Below are 18497 nucleotides of genomic sequence, written 5' to 3'. Positions count from 1 at the left end.
CTGCCATATTTGGCCGAATGTCCTACACGAATGCAAGTTGTACGTTAGCTGACTTTTACTTCTGATAAATGTTAATGAAATGTATTTACCAGGTGAATCTGCCCGCATGTCCCCACCCAGTGACACAGAGCCGCTTTCAAGAGCCTCCCTGATGAGGTTATCCTGCTCCAGCTTCCACTGCCAGTTGACCGTAGGGATGAGGAGCTTTGCCTGATGCCTGTAGAAGCACTGCTCTGACAGTCCCTGAATATTGAAGGCCCTCAAGAACTATAAAAGGAAAAAATAGGTTATCAACTGATAATAGATGGAAACAAAATCCAAACAAAATAATTTGTGCTGTACCTTTGAAATCTGGCTAAAGGATGAGCCGGTGAACAGCACAGCAGCACAGAGCTGTAGGTTTCCAGCTGGGACGTTGTTCACCATGGGCTGACTGGACCACTGACTGGAGAACTCACAGCGAGGACACTGTTGAGTGACCCGAAGCAGTGTGCCGACTGTGATGGTGTCCACAGCACAGCGACCAGTGCAGACAGGACATCGCCTGAACAGCTCCAGCAGTTGGTCCTCGTGAACAATATATTTTTTGTCCTTGTGTGGAGGGACTTCAGTGGGAATGCTATATAAAATAAAGGATATTTCATCCCTCAAAAAACCAGGACGCTGTATATATTTTTTCTATTAAAAAGCTAGATTTCCTTTTTACCTTGAACAGTTCACAGTGCTGGCACTGTCATCGATGTGGAAGCTGGGGTCAGACGCTGACACCTCACACCTTCTCCTTTTTAAAGGTGTAGAGGCTGCTCTGGGACTGTCAGGAAGAGGGATTTCCATCAGGTCCTCAGTACCACAACCGACGCTTGTGTAAGCGGTCCGGGCTTGAGTAGCTGTACAAAACACAAACAAAATAAACAAACATGTTAAAAATGGCCGTAATTATCATTTACACAAAACAGAGTGTTTTTAGAAATAAAATGACTGTATAAACAATAAAAAGAGATATCACCTTTGCTTCGCCTGCTCGGCTTCACATTGGCCTGGACACTTGCATGCCTTACAATGACTGGATCAGTCTGGCAGCCAAATTCTCTGGTCACTGGCTGAAAACGTAAAAATACATATTATTTTTAAAATGTACACTACAGAAGAAGGGTAATGTGTTACATTTCCTTAGTGCATTTAATTGTTGTCTAATGCAGATTAGTGAACGTAAGCCAACATAAGCCCAGCACCTGAGCACCCAATAACCATACGGTCCACCTGGAGTGGTCAGCCCTCTCGCCCCTCACTGACCACGATCACATATCACACGAGCGCGCGCGGAGCCACGGGCACCTGCCCGGTCAGTTTAGCCACACATTAAATGATAGCTATCCGTTAGCTTTATAGGTTAGCTTGTAGATGCACTCACGTTTTGCGCAGCTGTTGTCAAATATGAAAGCTACTGTCATCGCGAAAATGTAGACTAGTTTGGTGCTCAGTCTCAAGCACAATTACGCGTGGTCTCAGCGTAACTTTGTTGTGCAGACTGATGCATTAGCCACTCCCGCTAGCTACAAAAGGCTATAAAAGTTCACATGTCATAATATACAGCGGTGTAACTGTCAGCTCACCGTCTCATGCGGTTCATAGCTCTCTGTTTGAGCGGGGTTAGAGAGTTGCCAGGCAGCTGATGGATGCAGACTGCTGTTTCTCTGCCCAAGTCAAGTGAACGAGTGCGGGGCGCACCGCTTGGAGCACACGCAGCCACAAGCCTCACCCAGTGCATAGTTTATTTACACGCCAGATCCCGCATTGTTTGAGACACTACTACAATCTATTTCAACGTGCACTATCGAAATTCTACTTACATGACATTAGTAGCAGTTTTAGGTTGTTGTTATTCTCACTCACCTCAGATTGGCGCCTGAAAGCGTCCTGCTGGCGGGGCAGCAGTGTCGGTGGGCTCAGTCGTGGAAGAGCAAGGGTGGGGACTGCCTCATTCTTCAAACGAAGAACCTTACTGTAGCCCAGCTCAAACTCCAAGGAGTTGGCGAAGGAATCGCAAGTAAAATGTTGGTTGCAAACTCCAGCACGAGGCGGGAGTTCGCAGTTTTCCCCCAGGCCAATTGCGCGCAGCCACTGGCGCCTAATTTCTAAGTCCTGAGGAAAGTAATGTAAACCTACAGAACTATGACAACCTACAACACTACACTTTCTCCCCATCCTGACAAACAAGACTACAACACTACACCTAATATTACACAATACAAAACACTAAATACAGCTAACCTAGCTAATTCTTATGCTAAATGCTACTAATCTCTCACTAAGACTAAACTACAACTAAATCTAATAACTATCTAAACTACGACAAGCTAATAAATCTAACTAGAAGCTATGCTGATAAATCTAACTAAAAGCTATGTAATAAATCTAACTAAAAGCTACGCTAATAAATCGCAAACCTGAAAATCGATATAAAGACACTCGCTATTCCAAACTCCAACTCGCTACGGGGGCGTGTGCGGAGTGGGCTGCTTTTATACTCCACAGAAGAGAGGCCGCTGACGTCGGCGCCCTCCTGCTGACGTAAGCGCCCCGCTCAGAGCTAATCACGAAGGAAACCAACAGTAAAGCATGTAATGCACTCGATAAGGTGCAGATGGCGCCACACAGACGGTTTTGGACACAAAGACAGGATTTCAACAAATATGCACTAAATTGTTAAAATAGTGACAGATACATGTAGACAACACTATAAGATACCCATTTATACAACTTAGCTAGACAAAAAAGTTGATTTTGGGGTTAGTTGTTCTTTAAGTTTAGGGCTAAGGTAAGGTTAGCTTTAGTTCGTAAACTCCACTATCCTTAAGGTTACGGCTCCAACCACGGTTCCTGTAAGTAGCAACGCAAAATGCAGCCGTCACTGAGTGGTGAAAAATGACCTGAATGAGCGTTCCTCTGCTTTAGCGCCATCTAGCGGTTACAATATTCGACGGATATTTATTAATCTAGTATCATTAAACGCAGCTTGAATCAAGGAATCCACTGGTGTTTTTAGTTCTTCGGTAGGCCAATTAATTGTTGAGTTATGAATGAGTAAAGTCCACCTGCAGCGTCAAAATCGTCGATCAGTAGTCTGGACCTCGCTCGAAAAAAACACTTTTTTCATCTCGTTTTCCGCGGCAACAAATCACGTTCCCGGACCGTGATATTTTCCAGTCAATCAGAACACGAGTAGCCGAGTCCAATGGTGCTGGTGACTTCTGCATATTTGCTGTAAATCCTGAGATATTGTGGGGGAAAGTCTCCGCAATCGTGGCTGAAAGTGTGGACATTTTTCGAAAAGTCACCATCATGATCATAAAATATAAGAAGTATTCTTTCTTATTTGCGCTTTGGTTTGGGATATAAATGTGATTTTGACCCGCGGCTTTTTGAATGAAGTTATAAAACCTGGCCGCGCCGTCAGCGGCCGCTCTAAACCAGGGCGAGTCCGCGGTGTAGCTAGCGTTAGCTCCGCTCCGCTCGCGCGGTAACGGCCCGACTGTAGCCCAGGTCTGTGGCTGTTTATGGCCCTGGCACATGCCCTGGCACATGCCCTGGCACACCGGGAACCAGCGGGGTCCGCAGGGCACCCGCATCAGCCACAGTGTGAGGCTACGAAGCTAGTTTCTATGGTATAACGTGTCTCGCTCCAAATCCTCTCTGCTCCGCGGTGCGCACTCATTTGCATAAAGCCACAATGCGGAGTTTTTGAACTACAAATTAGCTCTTAAAACAATCTTATTCACGTGATTAATTTACCAAAATAACAGAAATGCAATAGGATATGTTTTGCTGAATTTCCACTATAAAATTACAAATTAAGTAACTAAAAAAAAAAAAAAAAAAGTCCTAAATATTTGACTTTTTTTTTTTTTTTTTTTTTTGGAGATCACCATAACTGGCTTATTCAAAAAACTATACAAGATATCCCAAATCCCCTCTGAAAGAATCTTTTTATCTAATGTACCAACAAAGCTTAAACCATTATTTTAAACATGGATGGTGCATTATTTAGATTTAATCTGCAAAAAATTGCATATTTTAGCATAAACTCTTATTTTTATATATAATCAAATATTACGGAAATACAGCAATACAGTTTTTGTTCAGATTTGTGTTAATAATATACAGCTGAAGTTTAAAATCGATATCACTCACTTTAAATGTTTTCTGTATCCACCTGCAGTGTCTCGCCTTAATTATTTGTTAAAATATGCAAATTGGTTGCATTGTCTTAGCCCACAATTAAAATCTGACATCATATTTGAAATCCTTGACAATTTTCCTTCTTGGATGTGAATTTTGAGAATGATATTTGGGGAGATGGGAAAGTTAGAGAACAAAGAAGCTGAAAATTGTACCACTTTTTGTGATAAATCGGTCCAGACCATATCCTATTGTTTTAATGGAAAACGATTTCACCAAAAGTGGCCGAAAATGAAAACTGAAATGTTTATAACTTTGGAAGTAATTGATGTATTTAAAAAATTCAAAAAACCTTTTCATCCTCTTGCTGACCTCTACCATCCTATGCTCTTATGAATATTATCTACTGTATTTCAAATTTTCATCTGGCATTGCTACTGTAAGGTATTTTATGGATGAAGAAAGCAGTTGAGAGGGGGGTAATCTGAAATCAGGGGGGGTAGCTTGAAATCGCGTTCATCTTACCCCCGGGGGTAACTTGAAACTGATTTCAAAGTACCGGAGGGTAGCCTGAAATGGGGGGTAGTTTAAAACCTTTACACCGGGACGTTGAAAAGTTCAGTTTTCTTAACGCAGATCAGTGCTTTACAGATTCCATCAGTGTTCTTTACCCACTCCTCTCGCATCTGGCCATCCTGTCACATCACTCCCCCACAGCCCCACCGGCGGCGGGACAGGACAGCTCTACCCTCTGGAGAGCCCACAGTCTGCTGACGCCTCTTCGAGCACATGTGGGGGCTCTGTCTCCTCAGCACGAGCCCTGACACTGCAGTTTGTTGTTTTGCCGTTTGTTTGGTTCCCCCCCTGAGAGCTCGCTGCCGCTGCTGCCGCCGCCGACACACACAGAAGAAAATATTGTAATAAGTTTGACCCCTTTTCAAAACACCGCCTATGACCTCTATAATGTAGTCTGGAGTGTTTGCTTGGGCCTTTTGTCTTTTGTTTCCTCCTCCGTTTTTGTGTTTTGACTTGTGTTTGACAAAAGACCGTTTCTAACTGTCTTTTATGGGTTGTTGCTTTTTCTTGACCCCATTGCAGGATCTTCATAAAGGGGATAGAAACCAAAAAACTTTACCACGTTATTATGATCTACTTTGTTTTGACTGTACTTTAATCTCACCTCAAGGATACTCCGAGATGTGTTTCTTCCAGTATTGCCAAACTAATAATGTTATTTCTTCCTCGGTTCCCTTACTGTACATTCTTCATAATAGCCTTTTTCTTGCACACCCACTTCGAGTTTTAATACCACTCCGTTGCGACCTTGAACCTGCGAGTTTATCATGGCGGTGCTTCTGAACGCAGCCCAGTGATGCCATATTACCTCCAGACCATAAAGCTCACAGTGGCTCACCGTAATGGCCTGTTTACTAAACTGTCCTGCAGCGTGACAGAAATACGTCTCTGCCGCGATGAAGGTTGAGCCGCTCTGTCCTTGAGAAAATCATTTATGGTTTACAGAGCGGTGGCCATCTTTAGCTCTGCAGCTGCGGCGAGAGAGGCGGGAACTCTACAAATACGAGTCCTCGCGAATAGAGCCTCACTGTAAATTTATAATACGCAGGTTAAGGTTAAGTATTTACCGCCATATCTTTGTCACACCTCACTTGAAAGCTAAGAACTACAAAACTGATTTGGCTGTTTTTTTGTTTTTGTTTCTTTTTTGTCTCTCTTGTGCGTTTGTCACGTTTTCTGTACTTTTTTTTTTATTTTTTTTTATTTTTTTTGTTTCTTTTTTGTCTCTCTTGTGCGTTTGTCACGTTTTCTGTACTTTTTTTGTCCCTTTTTATGTGTTATTGTTTTTCAGTAATTTTTTCTCGTCCTTTTGTCGCTTCTTTCTCTGTTGCTTTTTCTTCACTTTTTTTTAGTCATGTTTTCATCTCTTTTCTTTACTGTTCGGGGTTTGTTTTCTGTTTTGTTTTTTTGGGCTTTTTTACGTTGCTTTTTTGACAGACGTTTTTTTGTCACATCTTTGTCACCTTCTTTATTGTGTTATTGTATCTTTTCCCGCATGTTTGCCACTTTTTTGTCACTCTTTTGTGGCTTTTTTGTGGATTTTTCATTACTTTTTTGGTGTGTTTTTGCCACTGTTTTGTTGCGTTTTCATCCTTGTTTTTGTCGCTGTTTTGACCCTTTCTTCAAGGAGCTGAGGATGTGCTCAGATAATAGCAGCAGATTTAATCTCCTACGCCTTAACCATCTGCTTTATTTTTGCGCTCATATATATACAGACTGCATCTCTGGAATCGCCCATATATGGTCATGTTTGAAAACCGTTAAGGGGAAAACAATTTTGAGAACAATCTAAACTTAATTATTCAAAAACTACTTCAACAAATGCTAAATTATTGATTAAGTTTTCTACCCAGTAAAAATACAAAGACATAGGAGGAGCAAAGTGGTTCAACAGCCCAAAAATACATAAATAACAGAGAATGCTAACGTCATGCTACATGTTAGCATCGTGCTAATGCTAGCTGCGACTGACATTTTTTCCGCTTCTACAGAACAATCTGCTGTGAATAAACATCATATGGACCCGATTTAGACTTGACTTTATTTATGTGTGATAAATAAGTTCATATTCCACGTGAAAATGGCTAAAAACAGTGGAAAATTAGTTTTTCCCCAAAAGATTCTGTTTTCCCCCTCGGCGAAGCCACGCCCCCTTCTATGACGCGATGCCGTCTGTATCTATAGAATGTTTTTTTTTTTTTTACTTAATTGCTAGCGTTTTATAATAACTACACTTATCAAGCCTTAATAATTGATGAGCCAACACTTAAAAATCATGAACAATTCATTAGTTAAGCGTGACTAACACTTAATAACTTGGCTACTACAGTTAATGCCTAACTCATTATGAATAGTTCTTCACATACTTCACTCATTCATTGTTATAGGGACTATATGGAGTTTTAAAATGTTAAAATGATGTATTTTCCTCACCCTGCCTGTTCCAGCAATGTCCTAATGTGTAGAATGAGCCCAGTCCTGTCACCACAACTGCCTCTAAAATCCTGCACTGTCACTCAAAAAGTTGTTGCTTCGAGTCCAAAGTGCCGTCATGCACGAGCTTAATATAGAAGCTGCAGTTACACGTATGACCTGAGGTGGCAGTAGTGAGTATAAAATGGCCAACTTGCATCTAGCCCCTTTAAGTAATTCTTACACTTAACTGATGAATTGTTCATGATGAATTAACTGTTAGTTCATCATTTATTAAGGCTGAATAAGGTGTAGTTATTATAAAGTGTTGCCTTACAATCTCCCACAATGAAGTGAACGTATTTGCACTTCTATTTGAGTAAAAGCGCCTGATCACATTATCCAAAATCCCTCGTAACCTCCCCCTCTGTGTCTTTGGCTCGTTATTATTCATGCTGTGACTGCGTGTTGCTGCTGCTCATCGGGGACAATGTTTTTTGCAGCCAATAAATCCCTGTAAGTCCTTCATCGTGGCTCTGCATAATATCGCTCATAGCTGTTGGAAAAGTTTAAACGCAATCGACATTTTGACAATTATAAAAATCCTGAATATCAAAGAGACTCCATGTCCTCCTGTGGGCTCTCGCTAAATAATCCCGGTGTCCTCACATCGGCACAAGCTTCATCAGCAAACATGGTCGTGTTAGAGTAGTTGAGGAAAGCCCAAATTAATTTTAATACTTCTCCCTAGTCTCTGCATATTTATTTTTGAAAACTCAATCTCCTAATGCTCTCAGTGTTTGCGCTGGCTACATGAACCAGTCAAAATGCATCTCATCAAAACGTCATTTGAAGGATTAAATTCACAGCTAATGCTTCATTTATGACCGCCGCTGCCTGGCTGCTCTAACCTGTTTTCACCTCCCTTTTACATTCACTGCAGCAAAAAAAAAAAAGCATCAAATAGAGCTGTCTGCTTAGCGCTGCTGATAAACCTGCCGTCACTCTGCTGCTGGGGCTTGAAACGTTGCCACGAAGCACAGTTTTAACATGCAGTCAGTCATGCAGAACATTGACCGCTGACAGGTGAAGTGAACAACACGCTTTATTGCAACAATTTGTCACATTTTGGACAAGAAGTGCGGATATTGCCTTCAAAGTTGATGAAGTAAATGGCTGTGGACCTTCAAAAATGCTCAGCGAAACTAGTGACCCCCGGTTACAGCCAAGATGTTTTAGGCTGCTGCCGAGGGAGCGTTTTGTTCTCAAAGCAGAAGCAAGAACATGGGGATTGAGTTTGACGTGGTTCAAATTCTGTTGGCTCGACCCATGTGTCAGGCCAAATTATTTGGGTATTTTCAATGTTGGCTATCAGCCGAGATATCGGAACCGAAAGTGACAGACTGCCTGTTTCAGAACCATAGGAGACACACACTTACTGTTTCTAGTTTTGGAATCTTTGTCTCCCTCTGAAGTACCCACTAAACATGAATATACAGCACCCCCTGCTGTCACTGTTCAACACTGACATGTTTAGAAGCTTCATACACAGTGTTATTGACAAGATCATTTTAAAAATATTGGCCAATAATATCTGCAGTGCATATCGACATCGACCAATCAAAATTCCCTTAAAGAATTGGCATTGGTCTTCGAAAAACCCTTATTAGTCGACCTCTATTAGATGTATTTATATGATTGAAACCTTTACTATAAGAATAAGAATAAATGTTTAGGTCTAGGCTATTAGAAAGAAAAAACCAAACAATACATCAAATTAAGTTACTTATTTCTCCATCTGTCATGCAATTTCTCCATCTGTGAGATCAATAAAGTATCATCTTATCTTATCTTATCTTAACATATTGCCCTATATATTGACTTTCGGCCAACCTCCATCTCCAAAACTGCAGGTCTTGTGGGGTGTTTTGTCAGTATGATTCAAGGATAGAACAGAGGAGAACAGACAAGTGATCCAAGTCGGGACCAAAGGTATTGTATTGTATTGCGCCTATTAATCGTCTTATCATAATGCTTTGGCTAATTGATATGCGGTATAAATGTTGACCCTTTTATTTGCTGCCAATTAATATGTTGTGGTCATAATGTTATGGCTAAATCGTGCATGGAAGATTAATTGAAGGGGTCAAAAAGCGTATAATTCTACATTTTTTAAGCTTAAAAGTGGATAAATGTTTGTGTATGCAGCGTCGGGGATGCCGCTGATTCTTGTCAAGGAGAAAAGCTGAGGCGAACAGTGGCTGGTGCAGAGGCGAGCGTGGCTCCACATGTTAATGATGAGACCCACGCCTCAGCGCTGCATGCGCCTGTCGGCAGCGGGCCAGAGGTCGCACCCACATACACAGACTGATACTGACAGGCAGGAGGGCAGGGCGGACGATTACGATGTAGCCGCCGAAATCTTTCCTGTTGGTGTATTTTTGCAATTTGTTTTCTGCACTTGGCAAAGCTGACAAATCACTGGGGTCACAGGGTAGCCATATAATGTTAAAAAGAGATGGGGCAGCAACACTTGATAAATACGGTGACGTGATGGACTTTGTCAGACAGATAAATGATCTTGTCTGACATTGGTGCATGTTCCTTTTGGATATTTCTTATCAAAACACCACACATTGGATCTGAAAGCAAACAAAAGGTTCAGATAAATGAAATGTACTGCTGGAGTAACTAGGACTTTTGGGACAAACCCTGTCCACGTTATTTTTAAAGTCGGACCTTGTGGGATTGAACCTTCGCTGCAGCTGCCCACACCGCTTTGTTTCAACTTAATTACAGTCACCTCTCGAAACCCACCTCCTCAAATCGGCCTCTCCATTTGTCACTTATGGGGTGTCAATGTCAAGTTTCTACATTTATTTCAGCATTTGTCTTTATGATTCTGCCTTTTTTTTTTCTTTTTTTTAGACTGTGCGGTTATGGATAAGTGCTGGGGCTTGATATTTTTGCTAGATATTTTGGCATTTCAAGTAGTCGAAACACTCTATCCGAAATGCCCTCTCCGACTTCATGTCCTCAGCCTTGTACTGATAGTGTTTTTGTTTTTGCGGTGTCTTATGTAAAGCTGGTGTGACGCAGACAGTGAAGTGTGTCCGGGCCGTGGGGAGCTGAGGTGGCTGAGTGCTGCTGGTCCTGTTGCGTTTGCTTGACTGGAGATCAGACCCAGATTTTTTCTGATGCACCAACTGTCCTCTGTGGAGAGTGTGTTTTTTGTGCCTTTGCTGTTTTTCAAACCTAGATCCCCGCTGAATATGTGCTCGGGTTTAGAGCTGCATAATGAGAAAAGGATTGTGCGCTTTAATTAAACTCCGTGGACTGTTCAAAATATCCGAATTGTATGATACTCCACATTGTTCATTCGTGAATAGGGTTGAGATCTGATAGAATAAAAATGTGTTAGTGATGCACTTTCTTGTCCCCCCGTTCTCTGCTTTTGACGTATTCTTCAGTGTAGCCGGGTCAGAATCATGAACTCATCTCTTGATCTTAAGCTCGGTTTACTCAGGACTAGCTCAGGGGAAAGCAACCGCAGGCTCGGGGGCAAAATCCGGCCCTCTGGCAGGGAACCAAAGGCCCACAAGATGATTTTGAACGATTTACTGTACAATACACACACCAGAGATTACCTGTTGAAGTTCTATAAAAATGCTTAACTACCGGACGCCCCCGAATCCCCCGTTTTGTCACATATGGTGTACAACCCTAAGGTGGTTAGGAAATTGGCCCGACACAAAAGGGACTTGCTTACATCTGGCCAAGGTTAACAGTGGAAACCTGACACATGCAGTCTCTCCATGCATGGTTTGGGTGTTGTCATTTTTCTCTCTCCTGTTGAAACATATCTTTGTTTCTTTTTTAGATATGACTCGTTTCTGACCATATTGCCAAATCATCCATGAGATATTCCCATCCGTCTCTTTTGTGGCAGTACATTCCATTTCCACAGTGGTTGTTGTATAATGCTGACCCATTGTGCTTGTTTTGCAGAGGGAGATGAAGGAGCAGCTGGCCTCTCTTCAGGACAGTGAGAAGGGCCACAGCGAAGCCCTGCAGCTACTCCAGAGACAGCTCACCGAGACCAAGGTACAACAGCAACACTTAACACCTCCGATATACGTCGTTACTACAGGGAGAGCTATGCTTCTGACTTCAGTTGTTTCTGTTTGAAGTATTTGTCTCTGAAAAATATAAAAATGATAAGAACAAAGGACTGATAGTGATAATTGTTAACTTAACTGTAATTTTCTTACTTCCTGCAACATTTACAGCGGCATATCTTATACAGAACAATATCTGTAGATTATGGCGATATGAAAAAGAGTAAGCACTTGGAATACACTGGAGAGATGCATCCTAACAAGAACTAAAACACTGTAAAGTCTGAATCATTCTGGCACTATCATAGTTCTCTCGAAACTTTTTTGTTTGCACTATGTGCATGGCATAACTCAAGCGCACTAACAAGACAACCACCCACAAACATGGCAAAGGTTAGACTAATATATTCACAATATGTTAAAAATTCATAGATAATACATTGCATTGTAGTCCCGCAGGCACTGAGGTTCAGCTTCAGATATAAAGCAATCTCAGTCGCTCACCATTGGTTACAAATGCTATTTCCTGATCACTTCTCATCCTTCCCCTTTGCAACATTTTCTTGTATACTGTAGTGTTCTTTAAAAGTGGTTAGTCAGAAGTGCATTGGACGAGGCTCCCAATAACTGAAACAATGACAAACGCTTCAATGCTAAATGCTATTATTTATTTTCTTCAAATTTTTATTTACGCAAATCTGTTAATCCGTTATTTTATCAGCCAACGTCAAAAACAAAGCCACAGATGATGTAAAAAATGGTTCACTAATTGGCCCATTTCATGAAATGTGAGTGTTTGAAATAGATTTGACCTTTTTATTAGTCTTGGGCCTGGCTAAGATTATTAACAACTTTAATTTTTATACTTGTTTAGTTTTTGTGTGATTTTGTTCTCCACAAGGGTGTGTTGTTTGTGGACACTGAAATGTCCCACTGACTTCCAATATTACAACACTTTGTGGTTGATCTGCAATTAAACCATAAAAACATAGATTATTATTTGTGAGTTCTTCTGTTCTGTTTATATAGTTTACGGTTATGTTTGAAAATGCTATCATGCACTCTCTTGTTAATCTTCTCTCCTAAAGTCCAGACAGTCTACAGTCTGTGACATAGCATTGAAGCCTGGCGTTATGGAGTGACAGAGCTTACTCTTATGGGAGGGTAAAGACTGACTGAGTGATGTGTCCAGGATGGACCTGACAACCAACTGGTCATTATACTTGACACTCACCGCTCCCCTGTCCTGACCCTCCCTCCTGTGCCAATGCCACTGAAAGATAAATTATTGAAAACCAGGAGATGACAAGATGGAGGAGTCTAGTCATTATTTATTTATTGTTCACCAGAAGTACAGAATAAAAAAGTCAAGACAGACTAACTTGGAAGTACCTGGATGCAGGGATGGAACCTCAAGTTCTTGTGGTTTTGATTTCTATCTGCTTCTTCTGAGAGTTCACACTTCACTATGATTGGTTATAGGATCTGTATCATGCTATTTTAGCCATTCCAAAGTGAAGTATAGGCATTCATATGATATATCGTACTTCTACCACTATGTAGTACTATTTTCTGTGATAAATGTAAGTGTTTTCTGGAGGTATTTTTCAAACCCAGAAGACCCAACGCTTCGATTCAGTTAGCCCCGCCCCCTCTCTCCGCTCATGCAACTTTAACTGCTGTAGAAAATACACAGCAGTAAGTGAAGTTACTTCACGATACAGTTATAAGGCGTTGACATCTGCAACACAGCTTCATAAATGGCCAACACACATGCAACCACGCGTTTTGACTCACCACCACTCTGGTCCATCGCTGTTTACGTAACGGGACTCGCGTTGGTTATAAAAGTGAATCCACTTTGATTCTGGCGAAGGTTCACCAAACATCCATCAAGACACAGTCACAGAAAAACACTATTTTGGCTGAGAGTCGCCGAATCCCGGAAAGAAGTTCCAACTTCTGGCGAGTGGCCTCTTCTTCTTTAGGAATGTTGAAAAAAGTCCCGTCCTCGAAGCCAAACACGCTTTTCTCTGACATTATCGTTAGGTAAAAAAAAGAACAGCCTTCAGTGCACACATGACATCTGTTCAGACGCTCGGGGGGTGCGTTTGTTTTCTCCACAGGGGCAGCACTGTCCTGGAAGCACCTTGGGCACTGCCTTTTTTTCCCCCTTTATTTCTTTCTTACAACTGAAATTATGAAACAGCTGTTTTACAAATTAAAATCAGGCCGTAAGCATAGAATTAAGACATTACATTAAAGATGTCGAGCACTTCCGTTCCGCTCTGACGACACAACGGAACAAGTCGGTCATTTTTCAGGAGAGGGCGGAGCAGCTGCTCAGAGCAGGATTCAGGAGGATTCAGGAGGATTGCTGAGAACTGCGCAAATGAAGCCACAAACCGCTGGGGGTATTTTTGATAAGGAAGTAGCATAACAACATGGTTAAAAGCTCCAAAAGTAGATTTTGCATGGTATAGGACCTTTAAGCCGGTCACACACAAGCATTGGATATAAAAAAAAATCTTTAAGGTATCTGGTTATGCATGTTTTCATTATCCCAAGAATAAAGGCACAATATCTTTTCCTTTCTCTCGTTCTGAAAATTTGTTTTATCCTCCTTTCATATATTGTGAACTCGTACATTTGTGGGAAAAACACGCTTCAAAAAATGTACATCTACATTAGTTTAAACGTCTCAAATTGAGCGTAATGTTTTAAAATTGGGTTGTTTTGACTAGTTCAGATTTAGTTTGTAATTTGACCTGGACTATTTCACTTGTTCTGGGATGTTTCTGACTCCTTTCTTTACATTTTGTCTTTATTTCAGGTTGATTGATCTGTTAGTGGGATCTGAAAATTGCACATGTCCAGTTGGCATTTTTACTTTCTTATATCAAGCGAGATTACTCAAACTAGCAAAGTAAACTTGGTCCGATCAGGAGAACTGTCTAAATGAGTGAAAACGTCATTTAAACCCATGCTTGATTTTTAGTTTTTGTAGTGCACTTTGTATCTAATAACATCTGTGTCACTTTCATGAAGATTCAGCCTAGTTTTCCAGCGTTTCTGTGACAGTGACCCTGAAAAGTGCCCCTGCAAGTTGTGAAATGTACCGATAAATTCGTCCCTGTGAAGAAATGAGGTGCAAATACGTAGGGGAAAGTCAGGAATGAGTTGAGACCACAGCTAACATTTTATTTTAGTGGTTTGTTCTCTCATTATTTGTAGAAAAAAAAGAAAAAAAATCTGGTATAACTACCGAAATTTGTCAGCACAATCTGAAATGACCACCTTCACCTGAAGTCCGAAGCAACTCCCACAGTCTTATCATCTTTCGGCCTTGGTCTTGGTAATATTGATGAATGAGAGATTCACACCATGTGCCCTTTCTAAGAGATTTGTATCAAAGAGAACAGAATTCCTTCACACACCCCTTGCATTTCCCTACGGGGACAATAAAGTATACAAGCAAACAAAAACAACAAACGTCGCTTATTTGCCGAAATTATCAGTCAATAGAAGGTGTCTGGACTGAACACAGCACATAGATGCACCACCTCGGGACATCGGCAGATTGGAAAAAGCTTTGAGCTCTTGAGAAGGGGACAGTTTAACATAAGATGGGTCCTTGCACTTATTGATGGCGGATCATTGGTTTCAGTGAGAGCCATGCCACTTAAGTCCACCTGTCCTGCTGCTAAACTGGCATTGACTCCTTGACTTGTGAAGAGGCAAATCACATTAGTTCTATACTATTTTCACTGAGTGCTCTGCCTGGAAGACGGCCCCTCCACGACAGCATCGATCCCGCTGTCTAAAGGCTTTTATAGGTAACGGACAGTAAAGTCTACAAGTGGTCAGGTCTGTTCTTCAGAGATGCACTTCAAAGGATTCTGTTTGGTTTCCCATTTTGAAATGGCAAAATTATTGCTTTGATCTGGTTATAACTAGCTGTTGGTTAAAAAAAAAAGTAGCAGAACCAGATGAAAGCGTATGCAATCCCCCGTATTGATCCATCTTTGTGCTTAGTGTATTCTCTTTATTCAGACTTCTGTTGCAATTACCAAAGCGCAAAGGCTGCAATCATTGAGATTAGTCACTCCCAAAGACGGGTCAGGGTCCATAGGCTTTCATCATATAATCATTTGTGATCCTTTTTCTGTAAAATTATGATAAATCAGTAAGGAAAAAAGTAGAGATGCTGGGGGTTTGATTATCTGCTGATATCCGATATTCACCAATACCAAGATACTTTCTTAAAAGAGACTTTCTCTTCTCCAGTGTGAGATCAATGAAGTCTCATCTTTTCTTGTCATGATGTTACAGATCAATTATCAATTATATTTATTAATAAACTAATGGGGGAAACATTTAACAAGGATCACTGGATTTTCGACACTGCCCTTTTTTAACTTGTGCATTACAAATATCTTATCAGTTATTCTATAACAGTATTTTATAAACTAAAATATATATATGGATATTTCTATCGCAGTTTCTGACCCAGCCTTAATTAGTTGCTGTTAGCATTAGCATGCGCCCGCTAGCTTTAGCATGCTGTTGCTAGCCGTGGCATTTTGCACTGCGATCAAAAATACATCTGCGGGGTTTAAAACTAACTCAACAATTGAATTCTCCAGGCTCTCTACAAAACATGCAGCATAACCACATTCACTTGTTTAGCTGTGTTTTTAAAGCACTAAGAGCCAAAACTGGCATCGGGTTAGTATTGGATATTTATAGCTGATACCCAATTAAGTATTTTTTCCAGTTTCAGCTCTGATACCTGAATCGGATCGTTGCATCACTAGAAAAAGTAGAGAGTGAATTCATTATCAGTTGGATCAATAAGGGAGGTCTCGGTGAGCTAGACTTCGGCAAGGACTGGCAAAACGGGATGTCCTGTCTCTGTGAGGTGTTGATGGCTCTCTTCATATTCTTAAATGACAAAATATAATTTATTTTCCCCAACAATGTGCAACCCAATTGCACAGAGATATGTGTCATAAACATATGACACAGCACAGATGTAGGCTTGATTGAATTATTGTCCCAGTTTAATGATTGTACCAACTTTGGTTCTTTACACAGAATCATTAGTTTGTCCCTCCCGGTCTGGAGAGCTGTCAGGACGTAGTGTTTTCTAGGCACAGGGCTGCCAGGGGTGTCTGTGTAATCATCCCATGCATGTGTAAAGCAGTGCGTCTCTCCCACTCGTCCCTGCGCTCCACGTCTGAGGCTTCACATCCCGCTGCCATCTTCTCCTCCTCCTCCTGACAACGCTGCGTCGTCTCCTCTCAGCTCTGAACCAGGCAGGAGCGCCGAGAAAACCAGCCCACCTCAATGTCACCGCTCCCGTCTTTACGCAGGAATACTCCTCTAATGGGTTCCCACGGGCGGAGCTCAAACACACAGCGGGAAAGTGCTGCACCGACTCCATATATATTTCTACCTTTGTGTCAAAATTAGAGCGTTTTTCATCATTTACAATCAAATCTTCACACAGTCCACTTCAAACCTCTTTGGATCTATTCCTATGTGTGTTTTTCTCTCCCTTTATGAGTTTCACACTTCGTTTTGATGCTTCTTTTCACCAGAGCAATGATTCTTGAGGACTTTTAGGTCAAGTTTAGAAGCACTCCCCAAAGTCTGTCCGTTGCTTTCTCCAAACGGCTCGAATGGAAAGTCTCCCACAGCTTCTTCAACGGACTTTTTAACGTCATCGCCTTTGTTCTCCCTCTCTCTGACATTCAGCTGCTAAAACTCAGATGATTTATTCTGTTTGAGGTCCAGTCTTACAGCTTTCGACGGAGCTACAAATCCGTTTTCTTTGCCCATTTCCTCCATCTCAGCCCTTTCTACTCGACTCTTGTGATGGCTTCAACGGTCTCTTCTGCAAATCCTAATAAATTCACATCATGGCTGAAAGATTTAGTCTGAAAAAGAAGCAAAGCCACTTTTCGACCAAATTTGCCTTTGCGATACCCAAGACTCTCTAAACAGGGTGTTTTGTTTTCTCTGTGTAGGACATCAAGTTGAGCATATTGCTGATTATTCCGCTCCACTTCAGTGTTGTTTGTTTTGTTTCTTATCAATGTCTTTGTTCAAAAAGTACTTTTAATTTTAAAATATCAAACAATAAGCATGAAATACAATGAGACACAAGTTACTTTGGGGAAAAAATAAAGTATTACAGTAGAGAAATTGGGCGTGGGGGAAATGCAATTACAGTACAGACGATGATTATAGAGCCCAAAAATATCGTTTACCTGTCATTTATTGAACGATAAGTCGATATATTGATTATCGTGACAGCCCTATATATGAGCTCTTCAATCTATTGTATTATTACTATAGACACACAAAAACTGGGCTTGATAATTATATATTGTACAGGTTTCTTGCCGTTATAATATAATACATACAAGGTAGGGATCTTTTTGTACCGAAATGGTCCATTACTCTAAAATTCATCCTGGTTTTACAACTTCCTTGTGTCTTGTTCCAAATTTAGACCTTTTGGCAGCCCATCTGCTCAGCGTTTAATGAAAAGCGTTTTTACTGAAAAGGTGTGAATCCAAGAGCACTATCTATTTGTGGGAGAAAATGAAATGAATGATGAAAGCATCCTTTGCTTGATACCTTTGCTTTTTTTAGTATTGCGTTGTATTTGCATTATGTTTATGACATTAAACAGAAATATTGTATCTTAGAAGAAATATGGATAGCACAGTAATGGGATAGTAATATGAAGAGAACGCATCGCACCAAAACGTGTAATAACATGATACTTTAGAGATGATTTTTTGCTACCGATACTGATGCTTTGTTTTGAGTATCTGCCGATACCCGATGTTTACCGATACCACTTTCTTAAAAGTGGCTTTCTCTGAGTTAAAATTTTAATTGACTCTCTTCTCCATTTTAAGATCAATAAAGTCATATTTTCCTGTCATGATATTACGGATCAATTATATCTTTTGATAAACTCTTGGATAAACATTTAACAAGGATCACTGGACTTTTCTAAACTAAACATCCTATAAACAACTCACATGAAGTGATGTGATCATTACAAATATGTGAGATCAGTTTTCTTAAACTAAAATAGAAACACTTGGCTTCAGCAGTGGTCAAGTTTAATTTATTTGGCTACTTTAGGTATTTCTATGTTAGTCTCTGTCCCAGCCTTGATTAGTTTTCGTT

The 18497-nt window shown here is 40.8% G+C and overlaps 1 protein-coding gene across 1 annotated transcript in view; it reads left to right on the top strand.

Annotated features, from left to right (window-relative positions):
- trim62.1 (tripartite motif containing 62, tandem duplicate 1) overlaps window positions 1–18497 on the top strand; it is a 50925-nt gene that overhangs the window by 22665 nt on the left and 9763 nt on the right. Inside the window, exon 3 of the mRNA XM_079579525.1 lies at window positions 11176–11271. Coding sequence (XP_079435651.1) covers window positions 11176–11271 — 96 coding nt within the window. The remainder of the gene's footprint in view (window positions 1–11175; window positions 11272–18497) is intronic.

This window comes from Gobius niger (assembly GCF_951799975.1).
Source record: "Gobius niger genome assembly, chromosome: 20".
Classification (NCBI taxonomy): domain Eukaryota; kingdom Metazoa; phylum Chordata; class Actinopteri; order Gobiiformes; family Gobiidae; genus Gobius; species Gobius niger.
This window is presented reverse-complemented; position numbering and strand designations above follow the sequence as displayed.